This window comes from Notechis scutatus, chromosome Z (assembly GCF_049901735.1).
Source record: "Notechis scutatus isolate UNSWTSFEM ecotype Mainland chromosome Z, rNotScu1.2, whole genome shotgun sequence".
NCBI classification, from domain to species: domain Eukaryota; kingdom Metazoa; phylum Chordata; class Lepidosauria; order Squamata; family Elapidae; genus Notechis; species Notechis scutatus.
Genome location: NC_142025.1, coordinates 103,757,615 through 103,784,146, shown reverse-complemented (window position 1 = coordinate 103,784,146; position 26,532 = coordinate 103,757,615). Strand labels below are relative to the sequence as shown.

Genomic DNA, 26,532 nt, shown 5'->3' with positions numbered 1-26,532 from the left:
AGTTTTTCTAGATCCAAGTCAGAAAAAGAGAAGATTATCTTGGATGACCTGTCATCCTTAGCATAATGGATGCTACAACTATTGCAAAAGGAAGTAAAATTTAATGGATGCCCCCAAGTAGAGCATCGTTTGTATCAAGAGATGGGGACCGAACGAATTACTGTATCTCCGCTTTTTTTTATCCTCACTTTTCTTTAGCTGTGCTAGAGTCTCCTGCTGTGTTCCCTTAGTTAGTAAATAGAATAACCATCAAAATAAATTTTGTACTGTTTGCAATCCTGTGTGCGTGCAAGAAAAAAACAAGTTATCTATCCCACTTCCTAAGCAATGGTGGCAGCTGCTCTTCGTTTTAACACTGTTCAACTATTTACAAAGTGTACACTACTATTACTGTTAATCTCACCACTCTTTATCACCCATCCCCTCCCACTTGACTGTTTCCTAGTATGATTTGATTGATGATTGTACCCTATGACTATCATTGTGTTGTACGTCATGATTCTTAACGAATGTACCTTTTCTTTATGTATACTGAGAGTATTTACACCAAGACAAATTCCTTGTGTGTCCAATCACACTTGGCCAATAAAGTATTCTATATAGTCACAAAACAGTCTGGTTATGCTGAGATATTGGAGATTGGTTGAAAGTCTCCAGTTTAGCAAGAATCCAATCCACTTGATATAATAAATATTCTGGTTGTGATGACTTATGATTCTACTTTTCCCAAATTTGTAATTCATACAAAGATGCCTTCCCCCACCGCTCCCTTTTTTCAAGAGGAGAATTCAACACAAAACCCCAATGTTTTTAGGGAATTGCATCATTAATTTTTTTTTTGCTTTGTTTTACTGTCACTGCTGCTCAAATATGACTGGAAAAGAGTCAAATTCAATTTTTCTTCCCTTAGAATATGGAATTAATTATTTAATTGAGAGGTTGCCAAGTATTCAATCTTTTCCCCTAGGCTCTGCAATCTGTTTGCTGTATCTTGTATTGACAAAACTGCACTGTAACATGAACAAAGGTTGAGGTGAATTTAAGAAACAAGTCAAAGTTGTCCTGTTGTGACCTAGATCAAATCAAGCTATGGCTGAATTCAGACAACATCCTAAGGTAAAACTAAGGGTCCTTCGTGCTTTCTGAGCTGGATTGGTTTTTTTCCCCCCTCTTTATTAAGAGCAGGGGTGTCAAACTCAATTTCATTAAGGGTCGCATCAGGGTTGTGTTTCACCTTGGGAGTCAGGTGGGCGTGGTCAGGGTGGCCATGGCCAGCTTGCCATCACTTGTGTCGGGGGCGCCTATGGTGGCCTGAGGGCTCTGCCAGCAAAAATGGGCTCTCGATCTCTGTTTTCGGCTGCAACGGCCTGCAGCCCTCTGCCAGCGAAAATGGAGCTTGTGTGGGCCACACATGCCCCCTGGGCCCCATTTTCAGCCATGATGGCCTCTTGCAGTCCTCTGCCAATGAAAACGGAGCTCAGTTTTTGCTGGCAGAGGCCTGCAGGAAGCTGTTGCAGCAGAAAACAGGCCCTGGGAGAGCCGCGTGCAACCCTCCTTAGCTCCCATTTTTGCTGGTAGAGGCACCGTGGGCTGGTTCTCCGCTGTTTCTGGGGCAGCCCCGTAGGCCAGATCTAAGCACTCTGTGGACTGAATCCGGACCCAGGCATTGTGTTTGATAGCCCTGACCCAGAGCCATAGTGGTGCAGTGGTTAGAATGCAGCATTGCAGGCTAATTCTACTGATCGTTGACTGCCAGCATTTTGGCAGTTCGAGTCTCATTGGCTCAAGATTGACTCAGCCTTCCATCCTTCCAAAGTTGTTAAAATGAGGACCCAGATTGTTTGGGGCAGTATGCTGATTCTGTAACCATTTAGAGAGGGCTGTAAAGCACTGTGAAGCAGTATATAAATGCTATTGCTAATCCTGCAGAATAAGTGAAAGGTGGGGTTTGCACTCAATTAGTATTCCAGTGGCTTGCCATGTCAGTGTTAGCGGGAGTGATCTTGGAGGTTCTTTGGTTGGGCGATTTACTGTTGGCTTGTTTGGCAATTCCTTGATTGGCGTGTTTACTTCTTGATTGTTAGTCTGATGTTAATGTTAATCTATGCTCATCAGGTTGTTGATTGCTGGTGGGGAGATTTTTTGATCTTTTTGTTCCCTTTTTGGCTTGTTGAGTGTCTTTTGCACAATATGTAGATGTTGTTTAATGTGTATGTGTCTAATGGTGGCCAAATTGTTAGAATTAGTCTAGCGTTTTGGACTTGGCTTGGTTGAAGATGATCAGTTTCCCAGTTGAAATCATGATTAAATCTGTCTAAAAAATGCTGAAATTAGAATTTTCATCATGCCTCCTGACTGCTAGTTGGTATTCCTGGATGTGTTCTGCAGTGATGGGATTCAAAAAGTTTTACTACCAGTTTTGTGGGCGTGGCATAGCTTGGTGGGTGTGGCTTGGTAGGCGTGGCAGAGGAAGGATACTGCAAAATCTTTATTCCCACCCACTCCAGGGGAAGGATAGAGCAAAATCTCCATTCCCTCTCCACTCCTGGGGAAAGGTTACCACCGGTTCTCTGAACTACTCAAAATTTCCGCTACCGGTTCTCCAGAACTGGTCAGAATCTGCTGAATACCACCTCTGGTGTTCTGCTAATCTTCCATCTGTTGGTCCTATGTAGTGGCTGTTGCAGTCTTCATACAATATGCTATAGATCAGTGGTTCTTAACCTTTTTGAAAGAATTGCCCCCTTGAGCCATTCATCATCATCGCCCCCCTCTCCCCCAACATAACCTCTCAATCACAACACAGGGAAATAATTCTTCAATTTATGCAAACATGTTTTTGGTTTTCTTTAAAATTGTCATCAGGACATATCAATGCAAATAATTTATTTCCAGTCTTTTCCCCATATCTCAACTGTGTGAAAAATTCTGATGCCACCCATCACTTTACTCCCAAACTTCGTGATACAAGTATTTCATTATTATCTTATTTATTCAAGACACTTAAATGCAATGACCACTGAAAACAAAATTCAATTGCAAAAAAATGAAATGCCCCCCCAAAACAGTAACATTTAATGATTTAATTACAAGGGAATTTTAAGATGCAAAAAGACATATGAAAAGGGCATAAGAACAAATGACAATGTAGGAACTAAGAATTTCAAGACGAAAACTCTGAAACTAAATTAAGATTCGAGGAAAATATATATTCATGCACACTGTAAAAAGGGTTAAAAGGACATAAAGAAAAATTTTACAGAATATTTTAAAACACAGTTCAATCCACTAATAGTGAGTGATCTGATGTTTTTGTACGACAGGTATACAGCTGTTCACTGTACCAAAAAAGTCTCAAAAGTGTCCCCAAAACTTCTCGCTCCATCGCCCCCATATCACCACCCTTCGGTTCCTTCGCCTCCGCGTCGCCCCTTTTCGTTCCATCGCCCCCTGAAAAATGAAATCGCCCCCTGGGGGGCAATATCGCCCAGGTTAAGAACCACTGCTATAGATCAATGGTGGAATTCAAATTTTTTTACTACCGGTTCTGTGGGTGTGGCTTTGTGGGCATATCAGGGGAAGGACACGGTAAAATCTCCAGTCAGAGGTGGTATTTGCCGGTTCTCTGAACTGCTCAAAATTTCTGCTACCAGTTCTCCAGAACTGGTCAGAACCTGCTGAATACTACTTCTGCTATAGATGGTTCCTGTTTTTATTTCTGGGGGTTGCTAGGCCTTTTAGTTTACTTAGGATATTTTGGGGCACTTTAGTTGATTTGTGCGCTACGCTGATTCCATGTGTTTGTAATAATAGACTGTTGGTGGTTTCTGAGATGTTTTTGATGCATGGCAATGTTATTCTTTTTATGGCTTATGTTATTTGTGCTATATTGAGTTGAATGGTCAGGCACTTTCTAATAAAGCTGAATAACAAGTAAACAGTAAACAGTCCAACCATAGAATCTCCAAGACCATTCCCACCAAGCCACTGGAGCAAATTCCAATTCTTATTAACACTGATGAAGCTACCTAGTTTGGGTAATGAAATGTCTGCAAGAGAACAACCAATCTCAGAGAGCACCAAGAATTCCTTTGAGCTACAAATACTCTCTTTTTTGGTAAAATATAAACAAATAAAATGCCATTTAAATTACCACAGTGTATGAATTTAGTCTTTTTGTCTCTAGGCTTTAGATGAGCAACTTGTTGCCCTCAGCCTAATTTAAAAATTGTTATGTAAGAAATGACTTCAGGTCTCTTGTAAGTTCTATCTCTAAGCTATTACTTAAAGAAGAAAAACAATGAGAATGAAGAAATGGGAAATGTCTGGAAGGTAACTTCTGGGCGCACTTCATTGCTTGCTTTACCCCCCTTACCATCAGCCCTCTAATAGATGATCACAAGAGAATGTGGCATTCATGCAAAATAGTTGCCAGTTGCAATTGGGTCCAATCTTTTCAAGACTGACTGACAATTGTTCTCTCCAGCAATTGGAAAGAACCCAAAAATTACTTCTTGTCAAATCTAATTGTTAAACAGAAGATGGTGGGGATTGCACTGAGGAATATGTAAATGCAAACATGCTTTTTTCAGGACCAGACCTTTTTTTTTTTAAGGGAGATGAGATAGCTATTTTAGGTGGTGAATGTTGGGAGAAGCAGGGACCAGATATGAGGGGCTGTGCTATTGTCCCTGGGTGGAATGAAACATACAATACTGAAGTACAAGAGCCCTCAGCTTTTGGCTGTTACCACAGACCTACCCGTCAGGTACTTATGACCCAGATTCAAAATTCTGGTGATTCCCTCACCACCACAGTCCTCACTTTGGGCACTTAGCAGCTGGGCCACATTTATGGTATTTACTTCCAGATTTCAGCAAAACCAGCCCATAACGAATTGTAGGTTTGCTTAATGATCATTGCAAAAAAAAAAAAAAGTTAAAATTGGGCAGGAATTACAACTGTCATGGGCAGGCTCTGTGACAGTCATAACTTCAGGATTTCCTGTAAATTTCATTTACTAACCCAAACTGTTACTATGCATGAAAAAGGATAATCATCTTGTTTTTCACTTCAAGGGGCAAAATATCTTACAGCACTTTTCTAGCTGCTCTCCTTTCATGTATTTAAAATAGAAATTTGAAGTCCTTTCAGATCTTTCCCTTAAATTTCCTCTTCATGTTCTCCCCACAGAGTGTCTACCACTATAGCCTGGATTCTTCTGTGTCCTCTGGATATCTAGGTTTTGAAATGGGAGATCTGCGGAGGTGCCTGGACAGTGGGGAGTATGGAGCGCTGAAAGATTGTCATCTGTATGAAAGCAATTTTTTGCAGGTGAAGCAGAGTGGGAAGGAAATTAGGAAAATATCCCCCGGTATTTTCAGATTCTGAACATTTGAACCCTGAGGCCTCCTCCGATGTTCTTGTGAAAGGAATAAGGGCAAGTGCAGTCTTTTCTGTGGATATGGCATCCTTGAGATTGTATACTTTGTGCCCTCTACATACTTTTTTCAGCACCCTGTACAGACTACCTTCATTCAACCCTTCAAGTTATGTACAGTACTGAAAAAAAGTGACTTACAAACAGTCCTCACACTTAACAACCATGGCAGCATTCCCAGGGATGATCAAAATTCTGGCGCCTGGTAACCAGCATGTAATTACAACTGTTGCAGCACCCTGGGATCATGTGATTGTCATTTGCGACCTTCCCAGCAAGCAAAACCAATAGGAGAAGCTATATTTGCTTAATAAGGTTGCTTGTTTAACAACTGTGGCAAAAATCATAACATCAGCCATGATTTAACAACCATCTTGCTTAGCAATGGAAATTATGATCGTAAGACGATCTATGACTTTTCTTCTTCATAGGCATGTTAGACATGTGCGTCTCTGCAATGTTATTTTATTGTTATAACTATTTTATTTTACTTCCTATACTGGCTATACCATTCTTTGAGAAACTTAAGAATGGAATAAATAAATTATTTCCACCCAGTCAACCTAGCCCCCTCCAACAGGTTTGCATTAGCTGAGGCTGAAGATTTTAAAACTCCACCGAAAAGGAGCAAGTTTTAACTTTTCTTGAGTCAGATAAGGCTCCACAAAAAAAAAAAAAAAAAACATTTTTTACGCTTATATTGCTATATATAAAGCTAAAATGGTGTTTTTGAGTGGTAAGATATGTTTAATTTGCTTGGGGAGAAGTGTTACTGCATTTGCTGAACATAATTAGTAGCCTGTACTATTTTTGAAAAGGCACTCCAACTGTAAAAAAATCAATGGAAAGGTGCTTTTTTCTAGGATGTATCTATTTTTCTTTTTTCACTTTTTTAAAAAAAACAAGGGCACCTCAGTTGTTCTGCGTCATGTGTGTAGATGCCTTCACCATTCCACTATTGGTTTGTTTGTTTGTTTATTTATGTCCTGCTTTTATTGTTTTTACAAATAACATTAGGCAGCAAACATATGTGCTCCTTCTTCCTCCTATTTTCCCCACAACAACCCTGTGAGATGGGTTGAGCTGAGAAGGTGATTTGCTGAAGTCACCTAGCCAGCTTTCTTGCCTAAGGTGAGACTAGAACTCACAGATACTGGTTCCTAGGCCAGCACATTTACATTATACTGCCAGTTGTCCATTCTGTCTAGTTACATTTGGAAGTTAGAAGTCTTGACAGAGATTCCTAATCTAATTTTTCTCGGAGTTATCTAAACTCGATGTTAACACATCTGTGGGGAAACATGTTAGAGAAGGCTGTCTTTTTCTTATTCACCTAGAAAACAGACAAGAATCCTTACAACCACTTTCTACTGACCAATCTTTTTTCAAACTAAAGAAACAAATCAAATGTCCTAAGTCAAACTGAAATCTGATAATATAGAATTATAAGCAAAGCCGTATTTTGTATGCCATTAATATGCTTCCAGGAATCAAAAATACTTGAGATACCTAATTAAGGTATCTCAAGTATAAATATAAAACATAAAAAAAGTCATTTTAACATGTTATACTTTACTTATTTCCCAAGCTTTATTTATAAATTTGATTTTACTGATATATATATATATGTGTGTGAACAGCTCAATAGCATCTTAAGTCAGTGACTATGTTACTCAGGAATAATGGATGTTGCAATACAAGAGATCTTCAGGACACCAGGTTGCAGGAGGTTTCACCATAGGAAGTTCAGCATTAGTGTTTCCCGCTGTCTCTAAAATGTCTCTCCTCTGTGCAGTGAGAATTGTGATTTTTCTCCTAAGTCAGCCTTATATAACCTGATCTACTACAGGCAGTCTTTGAACTTTCATCAACATAAGACAGTTAGGAAGGGAGTTGTAGCATATATCTGTCTTCTCTTCATCCTTCTATTTCTTTGAATATTTGGAATGGATTTTCCCCCTGACATTATTTATATCAGGAATCTCAAATCCGAATCATTTCAAGGGACTGTTCCTTAGCCCAAGGCTCATAGCACTGAAGCCCTATTGTATTTTGAAATAAAAGTATATAGTAAGATTGAAAAAAAAATCACATTGTCATTAAATATAAATTTATTAAATTAAAAAAACTGTTGTAAGGCAGAGATACTTTTACCTCTTTTCCCTTCTATCACTTATTTGGCAGCCTTTTTCATTAACTAGCATACCAGTGTTTGTTTTGGTGATGGTTGTTCAATAATAGCTTAAAACCTTTATGTTAATTACTATAACTTAGTAGAATTTATCTCCTCAGAAAAGACAAGTATTCCTGAACATTATTTCTATTCTGCAAATAATATTATTTAGGTGTATTGCTTTAAGTTTCACCTATACTGTGAGACTATCATCCCAAATGGGATGAAAGGTCTAATTTAGGTACCAGAAAGGGAAAAGACTGAGACGCCTCCATCTGAGGATAACTCCTGGGTGACCAGCAAGGAGAGCTTTGAGGTGAATGAAGCTCTTTTCATTTTTGTTTTGCCTCAGTCCCTCATGGCAGAGTGCCTGGCAAAGGCCTCGCCAAGAGTGCAACCTTATTCTGTCGCATAAATACCTACCCTTCCCAACTAGGTTTCCAAGGTTTGTACTGAGGCATGCCCACCACTATGTTTCCTTTCTCTGTTTTCCTTTCCTGAAATGCCCCAACTGATGACTGCTAATGATCCAAACAGGTCCTCAGAGAAACACTGGTCTTTCCTTAACTTTATTTGCAGGGTTGGGCACAGGCTACTAGCAGGGAGTTCAGAGACAGTGGACAGTAAGCAAGTAGAGATCCCTGCAACTATCCTACCATTTTTGACACCAATGACAAGCTGGCAGGACTTGGCCTGAGCTATAACAGGACTAGGAATGCTGCTATCAGCTGGTTGCAAAGCCAAGTCATGTTTTCTTTTTAAGCAGGAAGAATCTATAATACCTGGCAAAGAGCATCTGCTGCCTTAATATTCTCTCCCGTTGATGAAGAACTGCATGTGGACTATAAGCGATAAGTTTGAGATACCTAGCCTACTGTCATGGTCCAAGCACACAGAAACTGAGAAGAAGCCCATTTGTTCTATTGGTTAAATATAGGATCAGGATGTCCAGGGAGTTCATTGAAAGACTTGAAGCCAGGTTTTTCTGTATAGATATAGTCCTTTCTACACCATCTAGGTCTCCTTGCAAAAAGGTGGGATATTTAATGTAATTGATTGATGTACTTAGCCTAATCAGAATAAATGCTAAATCAAAGCTAAATCTGACAAAATTTATACCAGTTTCAGTAAACATTGCTGACTAAATAAGCATATCCTTTGCACTGGATAGGCAAGGCTGCCACTGATTTTCAGAACCAAAATTATCTTTCTGCACCTATCACCAATTTGCAAGTGGTCTGTGAAGAAAAATGTTTGAGAATTTCTATTCAGTAAAGCTTGGCTTGTCCTGAATTCACTGACAAGGTTTGACAAAAATACAAAAAACAATGGTTGCCATTGCCTTGAGAGACCTTGTCATAAATCCTCAGTAGATGAATTGAGTTCATTCCTAAAATTACCATTGCTTGATTTCATTGCTTGAAAACCTTCAGCTGTCCAGATACTGCTCATCTATAACTTGAAACATCTGTACTAAGCGTAGCCAATGAAAAGGAACATTGGGAATTATAGTTCTATAATATCTGGAAGAGCACAATATCTCTATCCCTGACAATCTTTATTTAACAGTCTTTTAAAACTTGGCAAATTTCCAGTGACTTGGATTAAGAGATGCCCTTTTTCTAACTCTGTCTTGTTTTATGCAGATTTCTGGCCTGTAGTTAATTGAACGTATTGTTTATTAATGTATCCCAATTGGATTTGTTCAGAATAATCGACTACTGGATTTGTACAGAATAATGGATTATCAATATTTTGATTTTAGCTTAATAGTTGTTATGTGAGGACCATTTCAAAACTTTCTCTTGTTATAGTGTAAAAGTACAAAGAAACCTCAAAATGAATGTTTCCCTTCCAGGTTACCAAGGCAGGAGATATTGCCACCAGAGTCACCATGGGCATCGCTGCCAGCAGCACATATCTAGAGATGCCTGATCTTATGCTGCTGGCACGACCAGTTCCCTGCCTAACAGAACGGTGTGAATGTCAGTGTCCTGAGGCACTGCCTTTCCCCGATGAGGAGCTGCAGCTGTTTGCGTGAGTGCCTTTCACTGCATCACCATCCTTCAGGGATATATCCCCAAGGCCTTGTCTGTGGTTCACCTTGTAAAATGCATCCAGATGCTAAATTTTAATGTGATAGGTGGGAAATAGTGACATGTATGAGGAGCCCTTATATTGCCTCACTTTAGTTTTTAAACAATAGTTGACATTAAAATTACATTTTGCCCTAATCATGCTCCACTTCCTTTATCTCTACACACTATTTCGGAGATCAGCCCTGAGCACATCACTTAGAGGCTGAATAGAAACTTCGATCCAGAAAAATGTGTGTGCATCTGGTTTTAAACAGGAGTGTTGAGGAGAGGGATGATTCAAAAAATCCAAGATGGCAGCTTTGATTGTGCTGATGCAGTCAGCATTTTGATTTTTTAAATCCTCCCGTGGACAGATCTGGCTTTCTCTCCAGTTTCTTCCCATCCACGTACATCTTCCATCTCCTCCTTCCCCAGGCTTCTGCCCTTGAAGTTCGTCCGTCTCTATATCCATGATGAGGCGCGGTTCCAGCTCAAAGTCCGCCTGGCTAATGGCCGCACTTTTTATCTGCAACTTCTAACACACCCTCTCAGGCAGAACGAGGTCTTTGGGCACTGGGTACGGCTGCTATACCGCTTGCGCTTTTACCGCAGTAATGCCCCCCTTACTTATGAAAAGGAGACTGCACTGCATCACCGTAGACATACCTTTATTTAGGTGAGCCTCAGCCCCTTTCTCCAGCCCCTGTCCCACCATAGGATACCCTGTTCATTCCTCCAGTGGCCCAGATCTCCATGAAGGGGACTGATTCTTGAGATTCGGTAGGGATTCAGACCCTGATATTCAGAACTGGAGAAACAGAGAAAGCCTTACTGGGGAAACAATGAGAGCCCAAGGCCTGCTGGTGAAGCAGGTTCTGAAAGTAGTAGGTAATTGAGTTACGCTAGAAAGATTCTAAGAACATTTGGGGTCATTTTGACATTGCGGATGACTGTTTTGGGGGGGTCAGCTTCCTCTGTGCCTTTGCCTGTCTGTCCCTATCTGTCTCTCTTTTTGCAGCAGGAGGAAAAGGAGTAATTTTTCCTGGTAAAGAAGATGACGACACTCAGGGGAACCAAGGATTTCTTTACCCCCAGACTCACACACACTAATACAAAGAAATGCTTCTCCTCCTGGCACAGGCTCACCGGTGTTGGATACTGTCCTCCCCATGTGAAGTTACTGCAAATTCCCACCCACTTACCCCATCAATAAATGAATGAACAAAACTGCTTTGTACATAGCTGATAATTGTAAGACATCTGCTCAGACCTGCCATCTTCTGAACTAGAACATCTCTTCCTCCATTGTCTTCCACCCCACATTAGATGTTGCTGACCTTTCCATCAGGGAGAAGGACCCGGATTAATCAATCAATTCACTTTATTGACACAGGAACTGACTGAACAAACAGATTAGGAGAAGATTAGCTGGATTGTTGTAGTTCTGCTCCAAATATGATATGTGTGGCTTCTGTAATAGGGTTGGTGGTAAAAGAAGAGAGACTGGTCTTGATGCACTTCTGCCCAGCCTCTGTACAAGGCAGGAAAGGACACTGGAGCAAAAATGAGGTGACAACATGCTGAGGAAAAAGCAGAGCAAGAATCACTGTTTGTGGAAATCGGGAGTAAGTAGATCATTTGACTTCCCCCTCAAGGCCCCGTTCCATGCTCCCCATTCAGTCTTTCCAATATTTCAGGGCTCCCAGATACTTCAGTTATGGCAGAGTTCTTCTGCAGGAGTCCAAAGTGAGATCTACAGAATCATCCGGAGCCATCAAACTTTGTGCTACAATAACAATAATGGATTCAGGCTTCATTTAACCTCAGAAATGGTTGGATGATACAGAAGATACTATAAACTTGAGGGCGGGGAATGGACTGCTGTTAGAGACTCATCCAGATTCTTTGGCTCATCAGATCCTTAAACCATTTTTTTAGGATTTACATAGCACACTTGAGTATGACAGGCTGAATTTGCCTAAGTTCGTGGTGTAAAACTTGTTTAAGCACCACCCTTTTTTAAAAAACGTAATCCTAATCAGGTTATTTTCTAGCACACCCAAGTCACTGTTCTTTCTAGAGTAATACACAAATTGTTGTCCTCTAAATCCCAAGCATTGTCTTTTTCCCACTTTAGATATATTGGAAAATGTATATGTTACTCACCATTTGCCTGAATTGACAATTGCGTCAGCAAGGTTACTGGGGTGCTGTTGGGGAGAGAAGAAGGGAATAAAAAAGAAAAAAATGAATGAGCTTGGGGGCTTTGAGTTAGTTTCAGGAAAAGGTGAGCAAAGCTTTTGTCCCCTTTTCACAAATTTGAACAACAAATTCCACACCTTGAGTTGGGACTTGAGGGCTTTCCCTGCCTCTGCTATTGGTTGTGTACCATCTTCCATTGATTGCATGATGTTAACTACACATCAATGCTGATAAGTTGCAAGTGCCTAGAATCTCAAGTTCCTCCTTACTGTTCAAAAGTAAAGTCTGTCTGAAATTTAACTAGGCTCATGAGTGACAGAAGAACATGTCCATAGAATCACACAGAGTTAGAAAAACACCAATTAGATGATCAAATTCAGCCTTTCAGAAATGTAAATTAAAGCATCTCAGACTAATAGCTATTTATCTTCCGTTTGAACTCAGCTAGTCAAAGGGGGTCCAGTTCTGTGAGTGACCAACTGTACCCCTCTTGGAAAGCTTTTTCTAACATTCAATCAGTATTTAGCTTGTTTTAATTTAAATCTGTGTAGTTTTCTTGTGAGTAATATAGAAATAGTTTGCTAGTTACAACCACTGGATTATCTTTCAACTTTCTAAGAGTCTATTGCTCTGAAAGGTCTCCCTTTAAAAGTATTATGGAGGCTTAACCCTGCCCAGTTTCTGAACACAGCCAGAATAAGTCATCTGCTGCCATCTGCTGTTTTTCTTCTTCCCTTTCTCATTTCAGCAGCAGATGCAACTTGTGCTCTAGCACAGGGGTCTCCAACCTTGGCAACTTTAAGCCTGGTGGACTTCAACTCCCAGAATTCTCCAGCCAGCTTTGCCAGCTTCTGGGAGTTGAAGTCCACCAGGCTTAAAGTTGCCAAGGTTGGAGAGGCCTGCTCTAGCAAACTCCTCTTGTGTTTGGAGGCATTTATTTCCATTTATTTCTGATTCTTTTTTTTTATTATTAAATTGCCAAGATAGTATGAATGCCACACCTTTCAGAGATGCTCATGTCAGCTCACTTGGTTCATTACTACATAACACTTAGGCACTGTTGGGGTTAAAAACAAACACTTTATCTGGCACAAGGGAAACAAAAGGCTTTTTGGGCTTCTCAGTGCATTTGCTAATACTGTAATTTCAAAAATCAATCCTTTTTGTAGCCACCCATTAGTAGCCTTTTAGAAGGAATGTAAACTGCCAGACAAATGAACACAAATACATGGGAACAAATGCACAAACAAGTGAGGACATCAGGCCAATAATCTAGCCGCTTCTGTTTCTTATCAAAGAATCAAAAACAATTGGCAAATCAAATAAATAAATAAATAAATAAATAAATAAATAAATAAATAAAGGAGAGAAGAGGATTTGTTTGACTCATAAACATTGAAAGCAGAATGAGAAAACTACATGTAGTCCTCAACTTACAACAGTTCATTTAGTGACTGTTCAAAGTTACTACGGCACTTTGTGACATGACCTTTGAAACATCCCCATTATCGCATGATCAAAATTCAGATGCTTGGCAACTGGTTCATACCTATGACCATTGCTGTGTCCCAAGGTCATGGGATTTTCCTTTTGTAACCTGACGAAGTCAGTGGGAAAGCAAGACTCACTTAACTAAGTTACTAATTATCAACTGCAGTGATTCACTTAACAACTATGGCAAGGAAGGTTGTAAAATGGGGCAAAAATCACTTAACAAATATCTCACTTCACAGCAGAAATTTTGAGCTAAATTATAGGTTGAGGGGTACCTGTATATTCAGTGACTGACCATTTTGAAACTGACTTTTCTGTACCTTAGCTATTAATTAAGTTTTGGTGGAGTGATGATTGGTTGAATAAATTGTCTTTACATTTTAGGTTTGTAAGTGTGCAAATAACATCGCGGTTAATGTGCTTTCGGTCTATGGGAGAAAGCACAAAAGTTTTAAAAAGCATTGGCATAGCTGGCAATGGAGAAAATTAGTAGAGTGGTAAACAGCTTAAATATGAATGCTCTTAGTTTCTGCAGCCTCAATCCTATACTGAGCTGAAGAAGGCATCATATTTGTGACTGTAGCTTAAAATTCTGTGGTTTAGTTTTAAAACGATAGGATGTGGATTTACAAGGACACAACGTGTGATGTCAATGATGGATGTTTTTCTTCAGAAATCCAATTTGCCCAATTCCTTTTACAACAGATCTTTCTGCCTTTGCCATTTTTGCCAGCCAAATGGCTTCAGTGTTTGATTTTTTAGGATGCAAACATACCTGCTGCTTATGCAGCATAAGCAGAATCTCAAGAATTTTAATCAGCATTGGGAACAAGGGAAGCATTGTGAGATTGCCTAGATTCAATCTGAAGATATTCCCATTGTGAAATTGCCTAAAGAAGGAACCAAAAGGGAGGTAGAGATATCTCTGATTTCTGCTTCCCTCAGTAGATTGGTAAACCAAAAAGGATTTATCTCTCTTTTTTGTCTAAGTGCATCAAATGTGCAGAAGCAAAAAAAGCAAAAAAAAAGAACAAACTATCAATTCTTTACATGTTTACAAGTTGAAAACAGGACTAAAACTAAGAGCTTGTCAGCAAATTGAATCTATAATTGGTGTACTACTGATTGCTAAAAATATCTCTTTGTTCTCCCACAGTTATGCGGTATCCCCAATAACCAGGTGGCCAAACCAGGAAGTATTGCATTATTCTGTTAGTCACTTATCTACTTGGGCAAAACATGCCTTTAGAAGCGATGCAGCCATCATGCCTCACAAAAGCAAGGGGTTTTGATGTAGATCCTGCCCAAGTTGTTGACTCCTTGTCCCTATCTGTGGTGCATTGGGTTGCCAGAGGATCCTTTTAAACTACATAAAAAACTACACAAGGGAGAATAAGAGGGAAAAGATTCTTCGTTATCTAAAGATTCAAGTCTGAACTGGGGTAATTCTTCTCTCCATGAGCATGTCTGAAGTTTCAGTAATAAATTATTAATCAGCTTCTGTACTGCGCTTAGCAGGAAGAGCTGGCTATAATGTATTTCCTTGCATTATTTATTTCCTTTCCTTTTTGGTTAAAGAGTTACTTTGCTATAAAAGAAAGGAGAAGAGAAAGTAAACCTGTAATTAACAGACACACATACAAGCAAAGAAATTGATTCAAAATCTATCCATGACTAATGCCCATAAGCCTTGAATGGGAAGCCAAAGTCACAAAAGCAACAGTCAAGAAGGTCTTAATTAGCGGTCCAATCATCTGTAAAAGATGTAATAATGCTCTGCTTGTTCATGCTAAACAAAGCTGGGGTTGGTGCAGCAAAAGCTTTTACTTATTTTAAAAAAACATTTTAAAAAGGTACAAAGAAACACCAGGCAACCATTTCTCCAAATCCAGAAATGTGACAAGAGTGACATGCTCAATAAAAGTGAGTTAGCAAAGGATGGCAATTCTAGAGAATGGTTAATGTGTGAGCCAAAATTGGGAGAAGTTAGAGGCTTAGCTGCAGCCGCTGCTTTGCGTCTTTGATAAGTGTCATTGATGCATTTTCAGGCCGTGTCATTTTCACTCCAAATCACCTTTGACTTCCAGCCGGCATTCTACTACAGCCTCGCCCAGTTCATTGATGGCCTTGCAGGAGTAGGTGGCGCTGTCAAAAGGACTTGGTTTACGGATATTGAGAGTCAACACTCCTTGATTGTTTTTCTGCAGAAATTTGGGATCCCCGCTGAGATCCACTTTGTTCTTCATCCAGATTATTTTGGGCTGGGAATGCACACAAGTGGAATAAAATAGAAAACAATAGAAATCAAATATCTTCACTGTCGCACCCTATTTTAACCCAGGGCCATACATTGTTGTATCATAATTTTATGATTCCAAAACAAAACTATTTTGATTTGAAGTCTGTATAAAAAAATCAAAAGTTTTGATATGTTGTTTGTGGATTTCAGCAAAGTTCTTAAAGCTGCATTTTGGCTGTCCTTCCAGTTCTCCAAATCCGGAACCACTCATATTACAATTTAACTAAGAGACATTATAACCCATTGAAAGAAGAGCCAGGGCAGAAGAAAGAATGTATATTAAATTTTAAAAAATCTATTGCCAGAATTACGTGGTGCTGCTCACTGACGTAGATGACTTTAAAATTAGATTGGACAAATTCACAAAGAATAAGTCTACAGATACCCATTAATACATGACCATTGTGTTCAGAGAAAGTATATTACATTTACAAAAGATAACAGATAGTAGTATTTCCTGATGGCATTTTGAAGTGGCCTTCCTGGAAACATTTGGCTAGTCAGTTTGAGAAGAATACTTAGATTATAAGCCTTTGATATAATGCAGCTGGGCTCCCATTGCTAACTTTTCACAAAAATTCTTTCTTTTTCTAGCTGTTCCCCTCTACCTATTCCTTATCCTTCTTCCTACCCTTTTCCTTATTAATTCTGAATGCAAGCATACATTCATGGCAAGCAGGCTGGAGAGAAAGACATTATGGGTCCTTTCACAAAATGGCCTGAAATTCTTTTCCTCAGCCTGGTTCATTTAGTTGGGAGTCTAGCTGAGAAAAAAAAAATTGATTGCAAGTACAAAAGGAAGAACTTTGCTGGGGATAAATAGTAAGCAAAGGAAGGGCTCAATAATCCCCATCCACCAATTCTCCCTAGATGTGCTTCTCATTTTCTTTCCCATATTGATGAACCTTCTAAAATGGCCAGACATATCAACTGTGCAGGGGTCAAGCAATGGATTTTGAAATGTTCACAGCTTTTTCTCACAATCCCAAAAGGCTGGGCTGAGCCATTATATGAGTGCACACATCCCTAAGGCTGTTGTACATTATGTACTCAATCAGACTTGATAGCCATAAATAGCATTAAAATCTACTATGGTCATAGAATGGTGATTGAAAGCTGATATCTTGGTAGATTGGTCATAGAAACTTATTTCTCTTATAAATCTTTTGACTTTTAATTACTTGCCAAATGTAACAGCTATATCAGATAAGTTGAAAGCTATTTAACGATTATTTGCAAAACAAGAAAACAAATAGCAATGAATATATATGGGTTATTTTGATTAATTAAACATACCTTGCATTAAAAAAGATATTCTAATATCTTGCCTAATATTGGTTTCAATGTCCACTGTTTATTAAAACCAGCTCTTGCTTTCAATACTGATGATAAATTCTTGAATCAGATGTAATATTTTCTCATTATTTATAATTTAATTTTATCTTTAAAATTGTCTAACAAAGTAGAAACTATTATCTTTCCACACATTTGCTCTTTCCTATTCTCTTGCATCATTCAGTTGACTCAGAGTTCCTTCCAACAACTGGATGTCTCCTGTTTATCTGGTACATACTTTTGGATGTCCCCTCACTGCGCAGTTCAGGGCAGTGGTATAGCCAGCCACTACTGTTCGGTCTACCAATGGAGTCAGGAATATGGGGGCCATGCTGAAGTCATGTTCCTTATAGCTGTACTTTTTACTGATCAAGCCTAGAAGAATAAAAAGCTAAGATGATCATCAGTGGATTCAAGCTCCAATCTTACACTCAAATTTCCTTGGTATCTCGTTGAATGGGATTGGACTTGATCAGATGCATATAAGGACCATTCCTGGATCACCTTTGCTGATTTTGTTCTTTCACACAAATCTGATGCAGACTATTTTAGCAGTGACATATGGTTTTTAGAAAAATGCACACAAATATTCCTGTACCTGGGATCTTAAAGTACATATTAGTATTTCATCCTCAGGATGAATTTCTTTGCTAAGTATGATTTCATTTTTTCAAATATATTTTTCCTGACCCAGGAATATTAACATAGTCTGCAAACATGCAGGTTGGTAGAAAGAAAATTAATTTATTATATCTTCCATAGGTCAAGTTCTCAAGCAACCTCAAAAGGTTCTAGAGAACCCAGGATTTGTAAACAATCTCTTCTTCGAGTTACTATTTAGCGTCTTCCACTCTTACACAAGCTTTCCCTTTATTTAATGTTGGTATTCTACCCACACACACCCATACTCATGCTCTTACCATCCTTTGACAGCTGAACCCATTAATAACTTATTCAAACATGTAGGAAGATTTTCTTGAAGACAGTTTTCTACCAGTAAGTGATGGAGATTGTAGGCAGATGGTACCCCATTGACAGAAACTTTCAGCTTGTCCTGCTCCTTGGCTTTCTCCCATCCCCTTGAGGGTTAGGGTTGTGACTGCCACTCCTTTTCAAGAAGCTACTTATGCTAAGTGAAGGGCAACTTTGCAGCTTTCCTTTCACAGTACTGATTCATGATCTCTTTTTAAATCACCACAAATCAAGCACAGGATGAGTAAAAGTGGCAGGTGGACTGCTGGCTCTATGCCATTTTTCCATGCCCTGTTTTTCAGCTGGAAGAACACCTGGTCAGCATATCCAGAGACTGTACTGTGTTGTGATGGACATAATGGATTAATAAAAATTGGATTTTAGGGTATCGGGGGTGCAAAAATAATGGCTGTGTAATGTTAAGAATTTAATGTTTGAAAGTGTATTTACTCTTCCTGAGTATGGGATAAACATCAGTCCCCTCTGCTAAATTTCTTTGGCCCTACTATTTTTTCAAGCTATCTAGCTACACATGAGCTTACCAGTTTTCTGGATGTTTGCAGTGTTTTTGGAGACCCCAGGTTGCTCACTGAGTCCACAGATATTCTCGCTGTAGACTCGGAAGTAGTATTCATTGCCCATGATGAGATCAGACACCGTGCAACGGGTTGGGCGGCTGTGTTCATATACAGTGAACCATTCCTGAGGTTAAGATCAGGAACAGACAGAAAAAGGATGACAGGGAGGTAAGGAATAAGATAAGTTTGGAGCTAAACTTAGAAATGTCTTATTGATCACTACATTTAGAGACATTAATGTATTACCATATGAAGTAGTGAAGATTTTACACAGATTTCATATATTTGCTAGTGATGACTTAATCCCAACTGGCTGGTTTTCATATGATGCTATACAACAGTGCTGTCCAGAGAGGAGGAAAGGGAGGATACCCAGATCTTCCACAGCAGAAATTACAGGATAGCTCTCAAATCCAGCAGGATTGATGTATCGTATTTTGAATGAGACGTTAAATACTCATCCATTTAAATGGAGGGCATCATTGCTGTCCAGATATTCAATTATGCACCAGACTACAAACTGACAGAGCATGCTGACCTACACCATCCAAAGCCGTCCTACACAACAATGTACACATAAGGATAATGGACAGTGAGAGAGGTAGTTCTCAAAAGGCTTGTAATCCAGAGGACCCAAAGCTTCTTTTCACCTGCTCCACAGACCTCATTTTTGTCCTCAAACAAAATTGATAGAATGGCAAGAGTATCTGATGTTTCCTTATTCAAAAAAGGAAAGTTCCATAAGTGAATCTCTTTTTCTGTCCATAGATTATCCCAGCAGACAAATTTATTGCATCATATTCCCTTACTCAGAACCTTCCCTAGGATCCATAACACAGTGCCTAAAATAAATCAATGGCATGAGTTGACATACCATGTCTGAAAAGGACACTCTCTCTTAAGATATCATTCTGGGTAGAAAGCAGCAATTACTCTAAATTGCCAAAGCAGGTATTTTAGATCTTTTGATGCTGCTCTCACAGCGGTCTTCGAATTACTGCTGATCGTCTAGCTGTAACTGAATTGGATTTTGACAGTGAATTATTCTGGCAAGTGGAACTCCTGCAGTGGTAGTGGGTACGTAGTTTCTCTGATAATCTCAGCAGTAAACCTGCTGCAGTCCAGGTATGCTTAAATGAATGTTAACTGAGGATGTGCTAAGAATCTATCTATCTATAGATGCCTCTCTTTTATAATGTGTTCAGGTGACATGTCATCATCATTTGGGTGTGTGTTTGTGTGTGTGTGAGAGAGAGAAAGAGGGAGTGGGGAGGGAGAGATGGTCAACATTGCTGGATTGATCTTGTCTTCTATTCTATTCATTCACCTCATTTTTGATAGTAAAGAGTTAAAGGAAAATCTCCACTGAAGCTCTTAATTTATGAGTAGAAACATATGAACCCTGTTTTTAAGTCACAAAAGTCTTTAAAAATCAAAAGTTGCACTTTGATTTGGATCTGGAAAGCGACCAGTAGTCAGTGGCCCTGACTAAGCAAACACAGGCAATGTGATTGTTAACACCCAAATCCATTATAATTACTTCTTGCAAGAAATTGTTTGCTTGATTATGTGCCATCATGTCGATCACATAGTTAACACTTTCTCAGTAAGGGCCAGAAAAAAAAATCCAACATGTTCATAGGTTAGCCATGGGTGCTATAAACAAAATCGACTTTACCATGGTCTTCTTGTCAGCTTTTTGGATGGAGTAGCCAGTGATCTCTGAGTTCCCATCATCCTTGGGAGGCTCCCATTCTACTAAGGCATTGAAGCCCCATACTTCCTTCACCAGAACATTGTGTGCTGGGCCTGGCTTCTCTGCAGAGGAAGTGGTGGGCAAAGAGACACATCATTATAGAAACAGCAGAGTCCAGACGTAAGGTTGCTTGGTACACTCAAAATCACTAGGAATGAAAGAATTGAGTGGGTGGGGACAGTAAAGGGAATCTATTTATTTTTCAAAAACATGTTTAAAATATATATACCGGTAATATAGATACTTTTTTAAAGTCTTGCAGTAGTTTACATTTCCAATTATGCATTAGAGTGTATTAGTCATATGAATACCTTGAAATTTATTTGCTATCCATTGCTTATGCAAGGGAATCTCTGTATATCTGTTGTAAATGAAGCCACCACCATCCCTGTCTGTTTTCCTTCTTTTTCAGCCTTCTCCCTCGCCCCCCATCCCATCCCCTTTCTCACCCAACAGGCTCCTAGAAAGATCTGAAGGGATTATTTGCAGAGCTCCCTTAACATTAGGTTGTGGGAGGCCATCTGTGCTCTGTGATGCTTGCACTGCCTGCTAGGCTGTGCCAGTCAATAGTTAAAAAGTCAAAGTAATATTCAAACTAGATGCAGGAAAAGCTGTATCTTCACACTGTACAAATGCATGCAAAAGTGGCAGAATCTGTTCCAGCTGGCAGGGATGGAGAGCCAGCGTAAGGACCGTACCATTTCACATCTATTCCTTGTCCAAAGAACACTCCAGAAAAATCCATTGTAAGACACTAAATTTCACTTCAAATCTTCCATGAGGCAAAAAGAGAGGGGGAGTTAGATTGGGAGAGAGGGGTTTTTTTGGACTGTACTGGGAGGAGTGACATTTGGCTTAACCCATGAAGAATGCTTAAATATAGAGCTATGGAATATGATATCACCCTCTTGCAAGGGGGCAGGAAAAGAGTGCGTAAGGGAAGATGACAGACGGGGGGAAGCATCCAGCAAAGGAGAAAACATCCAGAGGATAGTAAGTAGGTACACTGAAGAGATGTGATATGCCTCCAAATGAGATGAAGGAAGCCCAGAAGGTCAGAGAGATCTGGACCACTCTGCACCTCTTATGTGTTCCCACATGCTTACTGAACCAAGTCGTGTAAGGCTTTCTGTCTCTTGCAGGCCTCAGAGTGCCAAGCATCTGGATTTCCGACAGATACAAGGAAACTAATGGAGTGGGCATGGATTAAGTCTTATTAACAGTTTAGCAGCTGCAGCAAAAAGAAAGGAGGGTAAGGGGAAAAGAGTTTTCTCTCTTGATGGCCAAACCCTTTCTGGCTCTCCAATTCTTTGGAAGGTAGAAGCCTGCAATAATTCTAAATGAACCTTCCCAACAGCAGTTTTCGTTGTACTGTAGCTATTCTCTATGAACTGTGTGCTCAAGAGCAACCACAATAATAGGAAGGGCCAAATAATCTATGGCAGAGACCCTGCTTTGCGCATAGGTGGTCTCAGTTTCTACCTACTGGCATTTCCTATTAAAAAATTAAGTAGCAGGTAATGGGAAAGACATTTTTCTGCCTGAGGTCTTGGAGAATTTCTATTGGTCTGAGTGGACAACCCTCAGCCAAAATAGAAGGTAGGTTCATATATCCCGTGTCTGCACAAACTCTCCTCATGCTTCAGAGAGTAAGATACATGTTAGAAAGTAGAGATAATTTTACCTGCAAGGGGACAGGTGGTTTCTGTAAGACTGGTTCAAGGCTCAAATTACAAGATAGTAAGAAGAAGTTGGAACTCTAAGTTTAGCTTTCTTTAGTGACTGTCTTTAAATAGCTATTAAGGGAGCTTGCACCGCTTGTGGATTTTAATAAGGCAGTCTACTTATCATCTTCCCCATAATTCATGCAGCTCACCAAAGGAGACCTACTTTACTCCTTGAATTTCCTGGCACCCTCCCCAAAGTTATCCTGGCCAACTCACTTTCAGAAAACTGTTTACTGAAGTCCTCAAGCCCTCAAGTCAATGGAAGTTGCCTATACCTGTTGTTCTCATAGCACTCAACGAAAGACAATGAAGGGGAGACATGATAGCAGTCTTCCAATATTTGAGGGGCTGCCACAGGAAGGAAGGGGTCAAGTTATTTTCTAAAGCTCCTGTAGGCCAGACAAGGAATAATGGATGGAAACTGAACAAGGAGAGATTTAACCTGGAAATAAGGAGAAACTTTCTGACAGTGAGAACAATCGACCAATGGAACTGCTTGCCCTCAGAAGTTGTTGGAGCGCCATCACTTGAGACTTTCAAGAAGAGATTGGACTGCCATTTGTCAAAAATGGTGTAGGGTCTCCTGTTTGAGCAGGGGGTTGGACTAGATGTCCTACAAGGTCCTTTCCAACTCTGATTATCTGTTATCTGTTATTAATCATATGGGTAGAGAACAGACGGGAGTGGCTTACATAAGGAAAGGAAGGCTACAATAGATAGGCATTAAGTACATGAGGATATAATATTAGATGATCAAGTGGACTGGATGTGAGAAAAAATTTGCATTAAAGAAATTAAAGACAAATGTTTGCATAAAATTGTTTAGGGAAACAGCGGCTTGTTATACTTCAGCATCTACTGAAACTATGAGTGATATTAACCTTTACATGTAAATATCTCAGTAATGAAAATTTGTGACTGTCCATTTTAGTACACTCTTTCTCTTCTGACCCAAACAGCAACTTACTTCCTCCCTCCCTCCTTTCTTTTCTTTCTTTCTTTCTTTCTTTCTTTCTTTCTTTCTTTCTTTCTTTCTTTCTTTCTTTCTTTCTTTCTTCCTTCCTTCCTTCCTTCCTTCCTTCCTTCCTTCCTTCCTTCCTTCCTTCTTTCCTTTCTTCTGTTAATTTGCAGTATGAAAAGCAAAGTGGCCCTTACCTACAACACGGATCTTGATATCAGCTTTGTCTTCCATGCTCTCAATCTGCACTGAGAGAGTATAGATGCCTGAATGATGTCGCTCAGCCTTGCGGATGAAGAGGATGGTATCAAAATCAGAGTCACGGATGTGGATCTCCTTGGGATCAAGAGGATGCCCATCTTTTGACCAGGTGACCTTAGGACGAGGTTTACCCTGGAGTAGATAAAATGTTTAGCATTAGCACTGAGGCATTCCACTTAGCAATATTCCTTTCACTTTCCAAGGAAATGTCACTGACCCACGGAAAAAGTAAGTTAGAGTTTGTACAACACTGAAAGTGATTTGCTCACTCAGAATCAATAATAAGTTGGAATTAGTGCTCAAAGTGGATGAGATTTGCATTGCAACTTGGCATAGTTCTTTCTGCTTTACTACATTATTCACAGGTGTACTGTGCTTTGCTTTTTTTTTTTTACAAATATACTCCAAAATTCCAAAGAAGCAACCTGAAGAGTTAAAGCATGGTTACAGCCATGTTAATTAGAATGAAGATAATATACTTATTTCATTAACCGAACAATACACAGTTATAATCGGGATTGTATATTAGTGAATCAAAGAGGCTGCCTGATATTTTCTAAGGGAAGCTAATGGCTGAGAACCCTTAAAGATTTTTCAGTTGTTAACAAACAGTTCTAAATATTATTAAAGGGAGGGGCTTATGAAAACTCTACATCTTTTTGAAGGAGGGAAAGAGAGGTGAGAAGAGAACTAACAATTTGAAAATACTTCTGAAAGTGTTATCCAGCTTTTTGATTTTTTGCTATTATTCAGCCTTTCACATCTATGTTCCTCCAAGAATGTCATGGCTAGAGAAGGCCTTCCTGCAAATCTCTGAGAGTCACAGGCTTTCAAAGACTTGGTTTTGGTTTGTTGATAAATAGAAAGTGAAAATAGGAGGTAGCTTAGGAATATTTCTCAGTGGAGGCAGTGCTGAGTTGACAGAGGTGGACTCTAAAAACAGAAACTCTGGAAAGGAGAATATTGATGGAAGAAAGAGTAGGGCCAACAACTGAAAATGGAGTTAAATAATGTTGGCTATTGAACCTTGCTAGTTTTTAGAAAAGAACAATGTTAGTGGGTTATTCCAAGATGGGTTTAAAAACTGTGATGTATTCAGGCTTGCTGGATCAAGAAACCTTGAACAGTGTCATCTGCAAGAATGGTCAAAGTCTGCAGAATTCCCATATAGTATCAGATCCTTTTTAGTACAATATCAGCATACATATGAAAGAAGTAGGGACTGACTAAGATGTCATGCTCATCAGATTTTTCCACACACATACACACACACGCACACACTGGACACTGCTGAACCTGAAGTACGCTGAAGAAAGATTGAGAAGCAGGGAGGAAGACAATGTTCTACCAGCCAATACTGCATATGCAGTAGCCAACCCAAGAAACAAAGAACTCTAGCCAAGACATGTAGCCCTTTTTAAACTAAATAAACATAGTAAGAACCTTTAGATATAAAGCAATATATGTGAATAATACCACCAACATTATGGACTGCACAACATGCCATTTGACATTGAATTAATAAAGCTGCAGTTGAGAGAAAAAAAACTCTCTTTAACAGTGCATTTGAAATCCCATCATGACTCCATTCCTTCCCCACTAACTATCAGCGGGAGAAAGCAAGAGAGGCCAGGTTTGGCTTCTAGACATAATGATTAACCTTGATAACACTTGCTAAGGAATGTTACTGAATCACAAGTAGATATTATTTGACTTAAGAGGAGGAGTGGGAAACATTCTAAAGAACGCTTTAATCCATGTTTCACATCAAATCCAGAGACCTAAGAAAAAAATCTATGATACTGTGAATTTGAGTGCTGTAAGTTTATCTCCTTTCTTAACCAGTTGCCTACCTGGAATGGGATTACCAGGTTGATTTGTTCCCCAACTTTCTTGATGTATGTCTGTCGGAGATGGCGAGGGAGACGGATCTTGGGTTGTTCTATATGAAGGCAAAAGAGAGTACATGGGGGAAAGAACTCAAAAAACATGCTGGAAGACACTGAATGGAAAGATGCGGGGAAATGGTACCTTGGGGAATGTGTGGTTTCATACCCACACTTTAGGAATTACTAATATACATCAGAAGTATAAGTGGAATTCTGGCAACTCAGAATCATCTAGATAAGGAACTAACAATGTCCAAAATCATCATGTCCAAGTTTCTTCCCAACGTGGCTGTGCTAGTTAAAAGGAGATGCTAGATGCATCTATCTAGAGTACCAGACAGAAATATTCTGCTAGGCAATGGCTTGATACCAAGCTTATGAAGGTTGGGCTAAAAAGGAGCTATAGAATGACTTGGAGTGCTTTTTTTTTTTTTTTTTTTTGCTATGTTTGGAAGAAAATTTGTGCCCCAATTATCCATTCCAAAATGGGAACAACTAAGATGACTTATGCAATTCCAAAACTATTAATTTTTTTAAAAAAAAAAACCCACTCAGGGGCTAAACTAGTTGAAAATACCTGGATGAAGCCTTTAAAAGAAATAGGAAGATTGGATTTTAATTAAGATAGGAATGTACCTTTTACTTGTAGATTTTAGGAGGAAATCATGTGCAACACTCCCAAACAGATTTAGGACCACAGTGGGGCAATCATTTTGAGGAACTTGATGTGTATTGGGTCACCCCATTGACCTACCCAGGGCTTGAAATCTCTTCTTATAAGACAATTTAAGGAGACAGAACAAGCTACCCTGAGTTCATAGTTAACATCTCCAAATGCTCAAAGTGACTCACCAACAATCTCACGAATGGTGACAGGCTGTGATAAAGTGGCTGGCAAACTCTTGCCTGCAATATTTACTGCAATGACCCGAAAGAAAAGCTTCTCGCCTGTTGGAAGTCCTTTGGCAGTAAAGCCACAGCGTTCTACAAGCTCTGTATTAGCAGGGATCCATTCATCGGCTGGGAAAGAGGGTGGAGTACAAGATTAGGAGATAAAAAATAAGTGGGAGATCAGAAGCCATTTTTTCCCCTGAAATAACTGAATGTTTGGCCAAAGGTATGTTTGCGAGGGGTATTCCCCAAGGAATTTCCAAGCATCATGTCATAGATATTCAGGGGACAGCAAACAGAAGAGAAATACGGTATATTCTGCTCAAATTTGACTAGTTCTTTATTTGTGAATGCTGCTACAGGGCTGGTGAAGGTTTAGCTGGTCAGACTATATCAGCCTTGTGAGGTAGACCAAATAGGAAGCACAGCCAGACGAGCTAACTCCATTTTATTGTAAAGTTGCATTAAGTGAACCTTGC

At 39.5% G+C, this 26,532-nt stretch overlaps 2 protein-coding genes and 1 long non-coding RNA gene across 4 annotated transcripts in view; 2 read left to right on the top strand and 1 right to left on the bottom strand.

The window, feature by feature from the left end:
• Positions 1 to 5,087: 5,087 nt before the first annotated feature.
• GARIN5A (golgi associated RAB2 interactor 5A) lies at positions 5,088 to 10,445 on the top strand. Its single transcript, XM_026669550.2, has 3 exons — positions 5,088 to 5,334; positions 9,472 to 9,650; positions 10,127 to 10,445. Exons 1-3 carry the CDS (start codon positions 5,179 to 5,181, stop codon positions 10,365 to 10,367), a joined length of 576 nt encoding a protein of 191 aa, XP_026525335.2. The 5' UTR covers positions 5,088 to 5,178; the 3' UTR covers positions 10,368 to 10,445.
• A 609-nt stretch (positions 10,446 to 11,054) lies between these two features.
• Positions 11,055 to 26,532, bottom strand: part of MYBPC2 (myosin binding protein C2) — a 60,452-nt gene continuing 44,974 nt past the window's right edge. For both annotated transcript variants that reach the window (XM_087948151.1, XM_087948149.1), the window contains exons 22-30: positions 26,015 to 26,182; positions 25,127 to 25,215; positions 23,210 to 23,405; positions 20,250 to 20,389; positions 18,536 to 18,695; positions 17,260 to 17,396; positions 15,462 to 15,648; positions 11,858 to 11,901; positions 11,055 to 11,271 (exon numbers count right to left, since the gene is read on the bottom strand). In XM_087948151.1, coding sequence (XP_087804277.1) covers positions 11,891 to 11,901; positions 15,462 to 15,648; positions 17,260 to 17,396; positions 18,536 to 18,695; positions 20,250 to 20,389; positions 23,210 to 23,405; positions 25,127 to 25,215; positions 26,015 to 26,182 — 1,088 coding nt within the window. In that variant the 3' untranslated portion in view covers positions 11,055 to 11,271; positions 11,858 to 11,890. The remainder of the gene's footprint in view (positions 11,272 to 11,857; positions 11,902 to 15,461; positions 15,649 to 17,259; positions 17,397 to 18,535; positions 18,696 to 20,249; positions 20,390 to 23,209; positions 23,406 to 25,126; positions 25,216 to 26,014; positions 26,183 to 26,532) is intronic.
• On the top strand, positions 21,700 to 23,383 carry LOC148129036 (uncharacterized). Its single transcript, XR_015746096.1, has 2 exons — positions 21,700 to 21,926; positions 23,186 to 23,383. It is a non-coding gene; the product is annotated as an uncharacterized LOC148129036 (long non-coding RNA).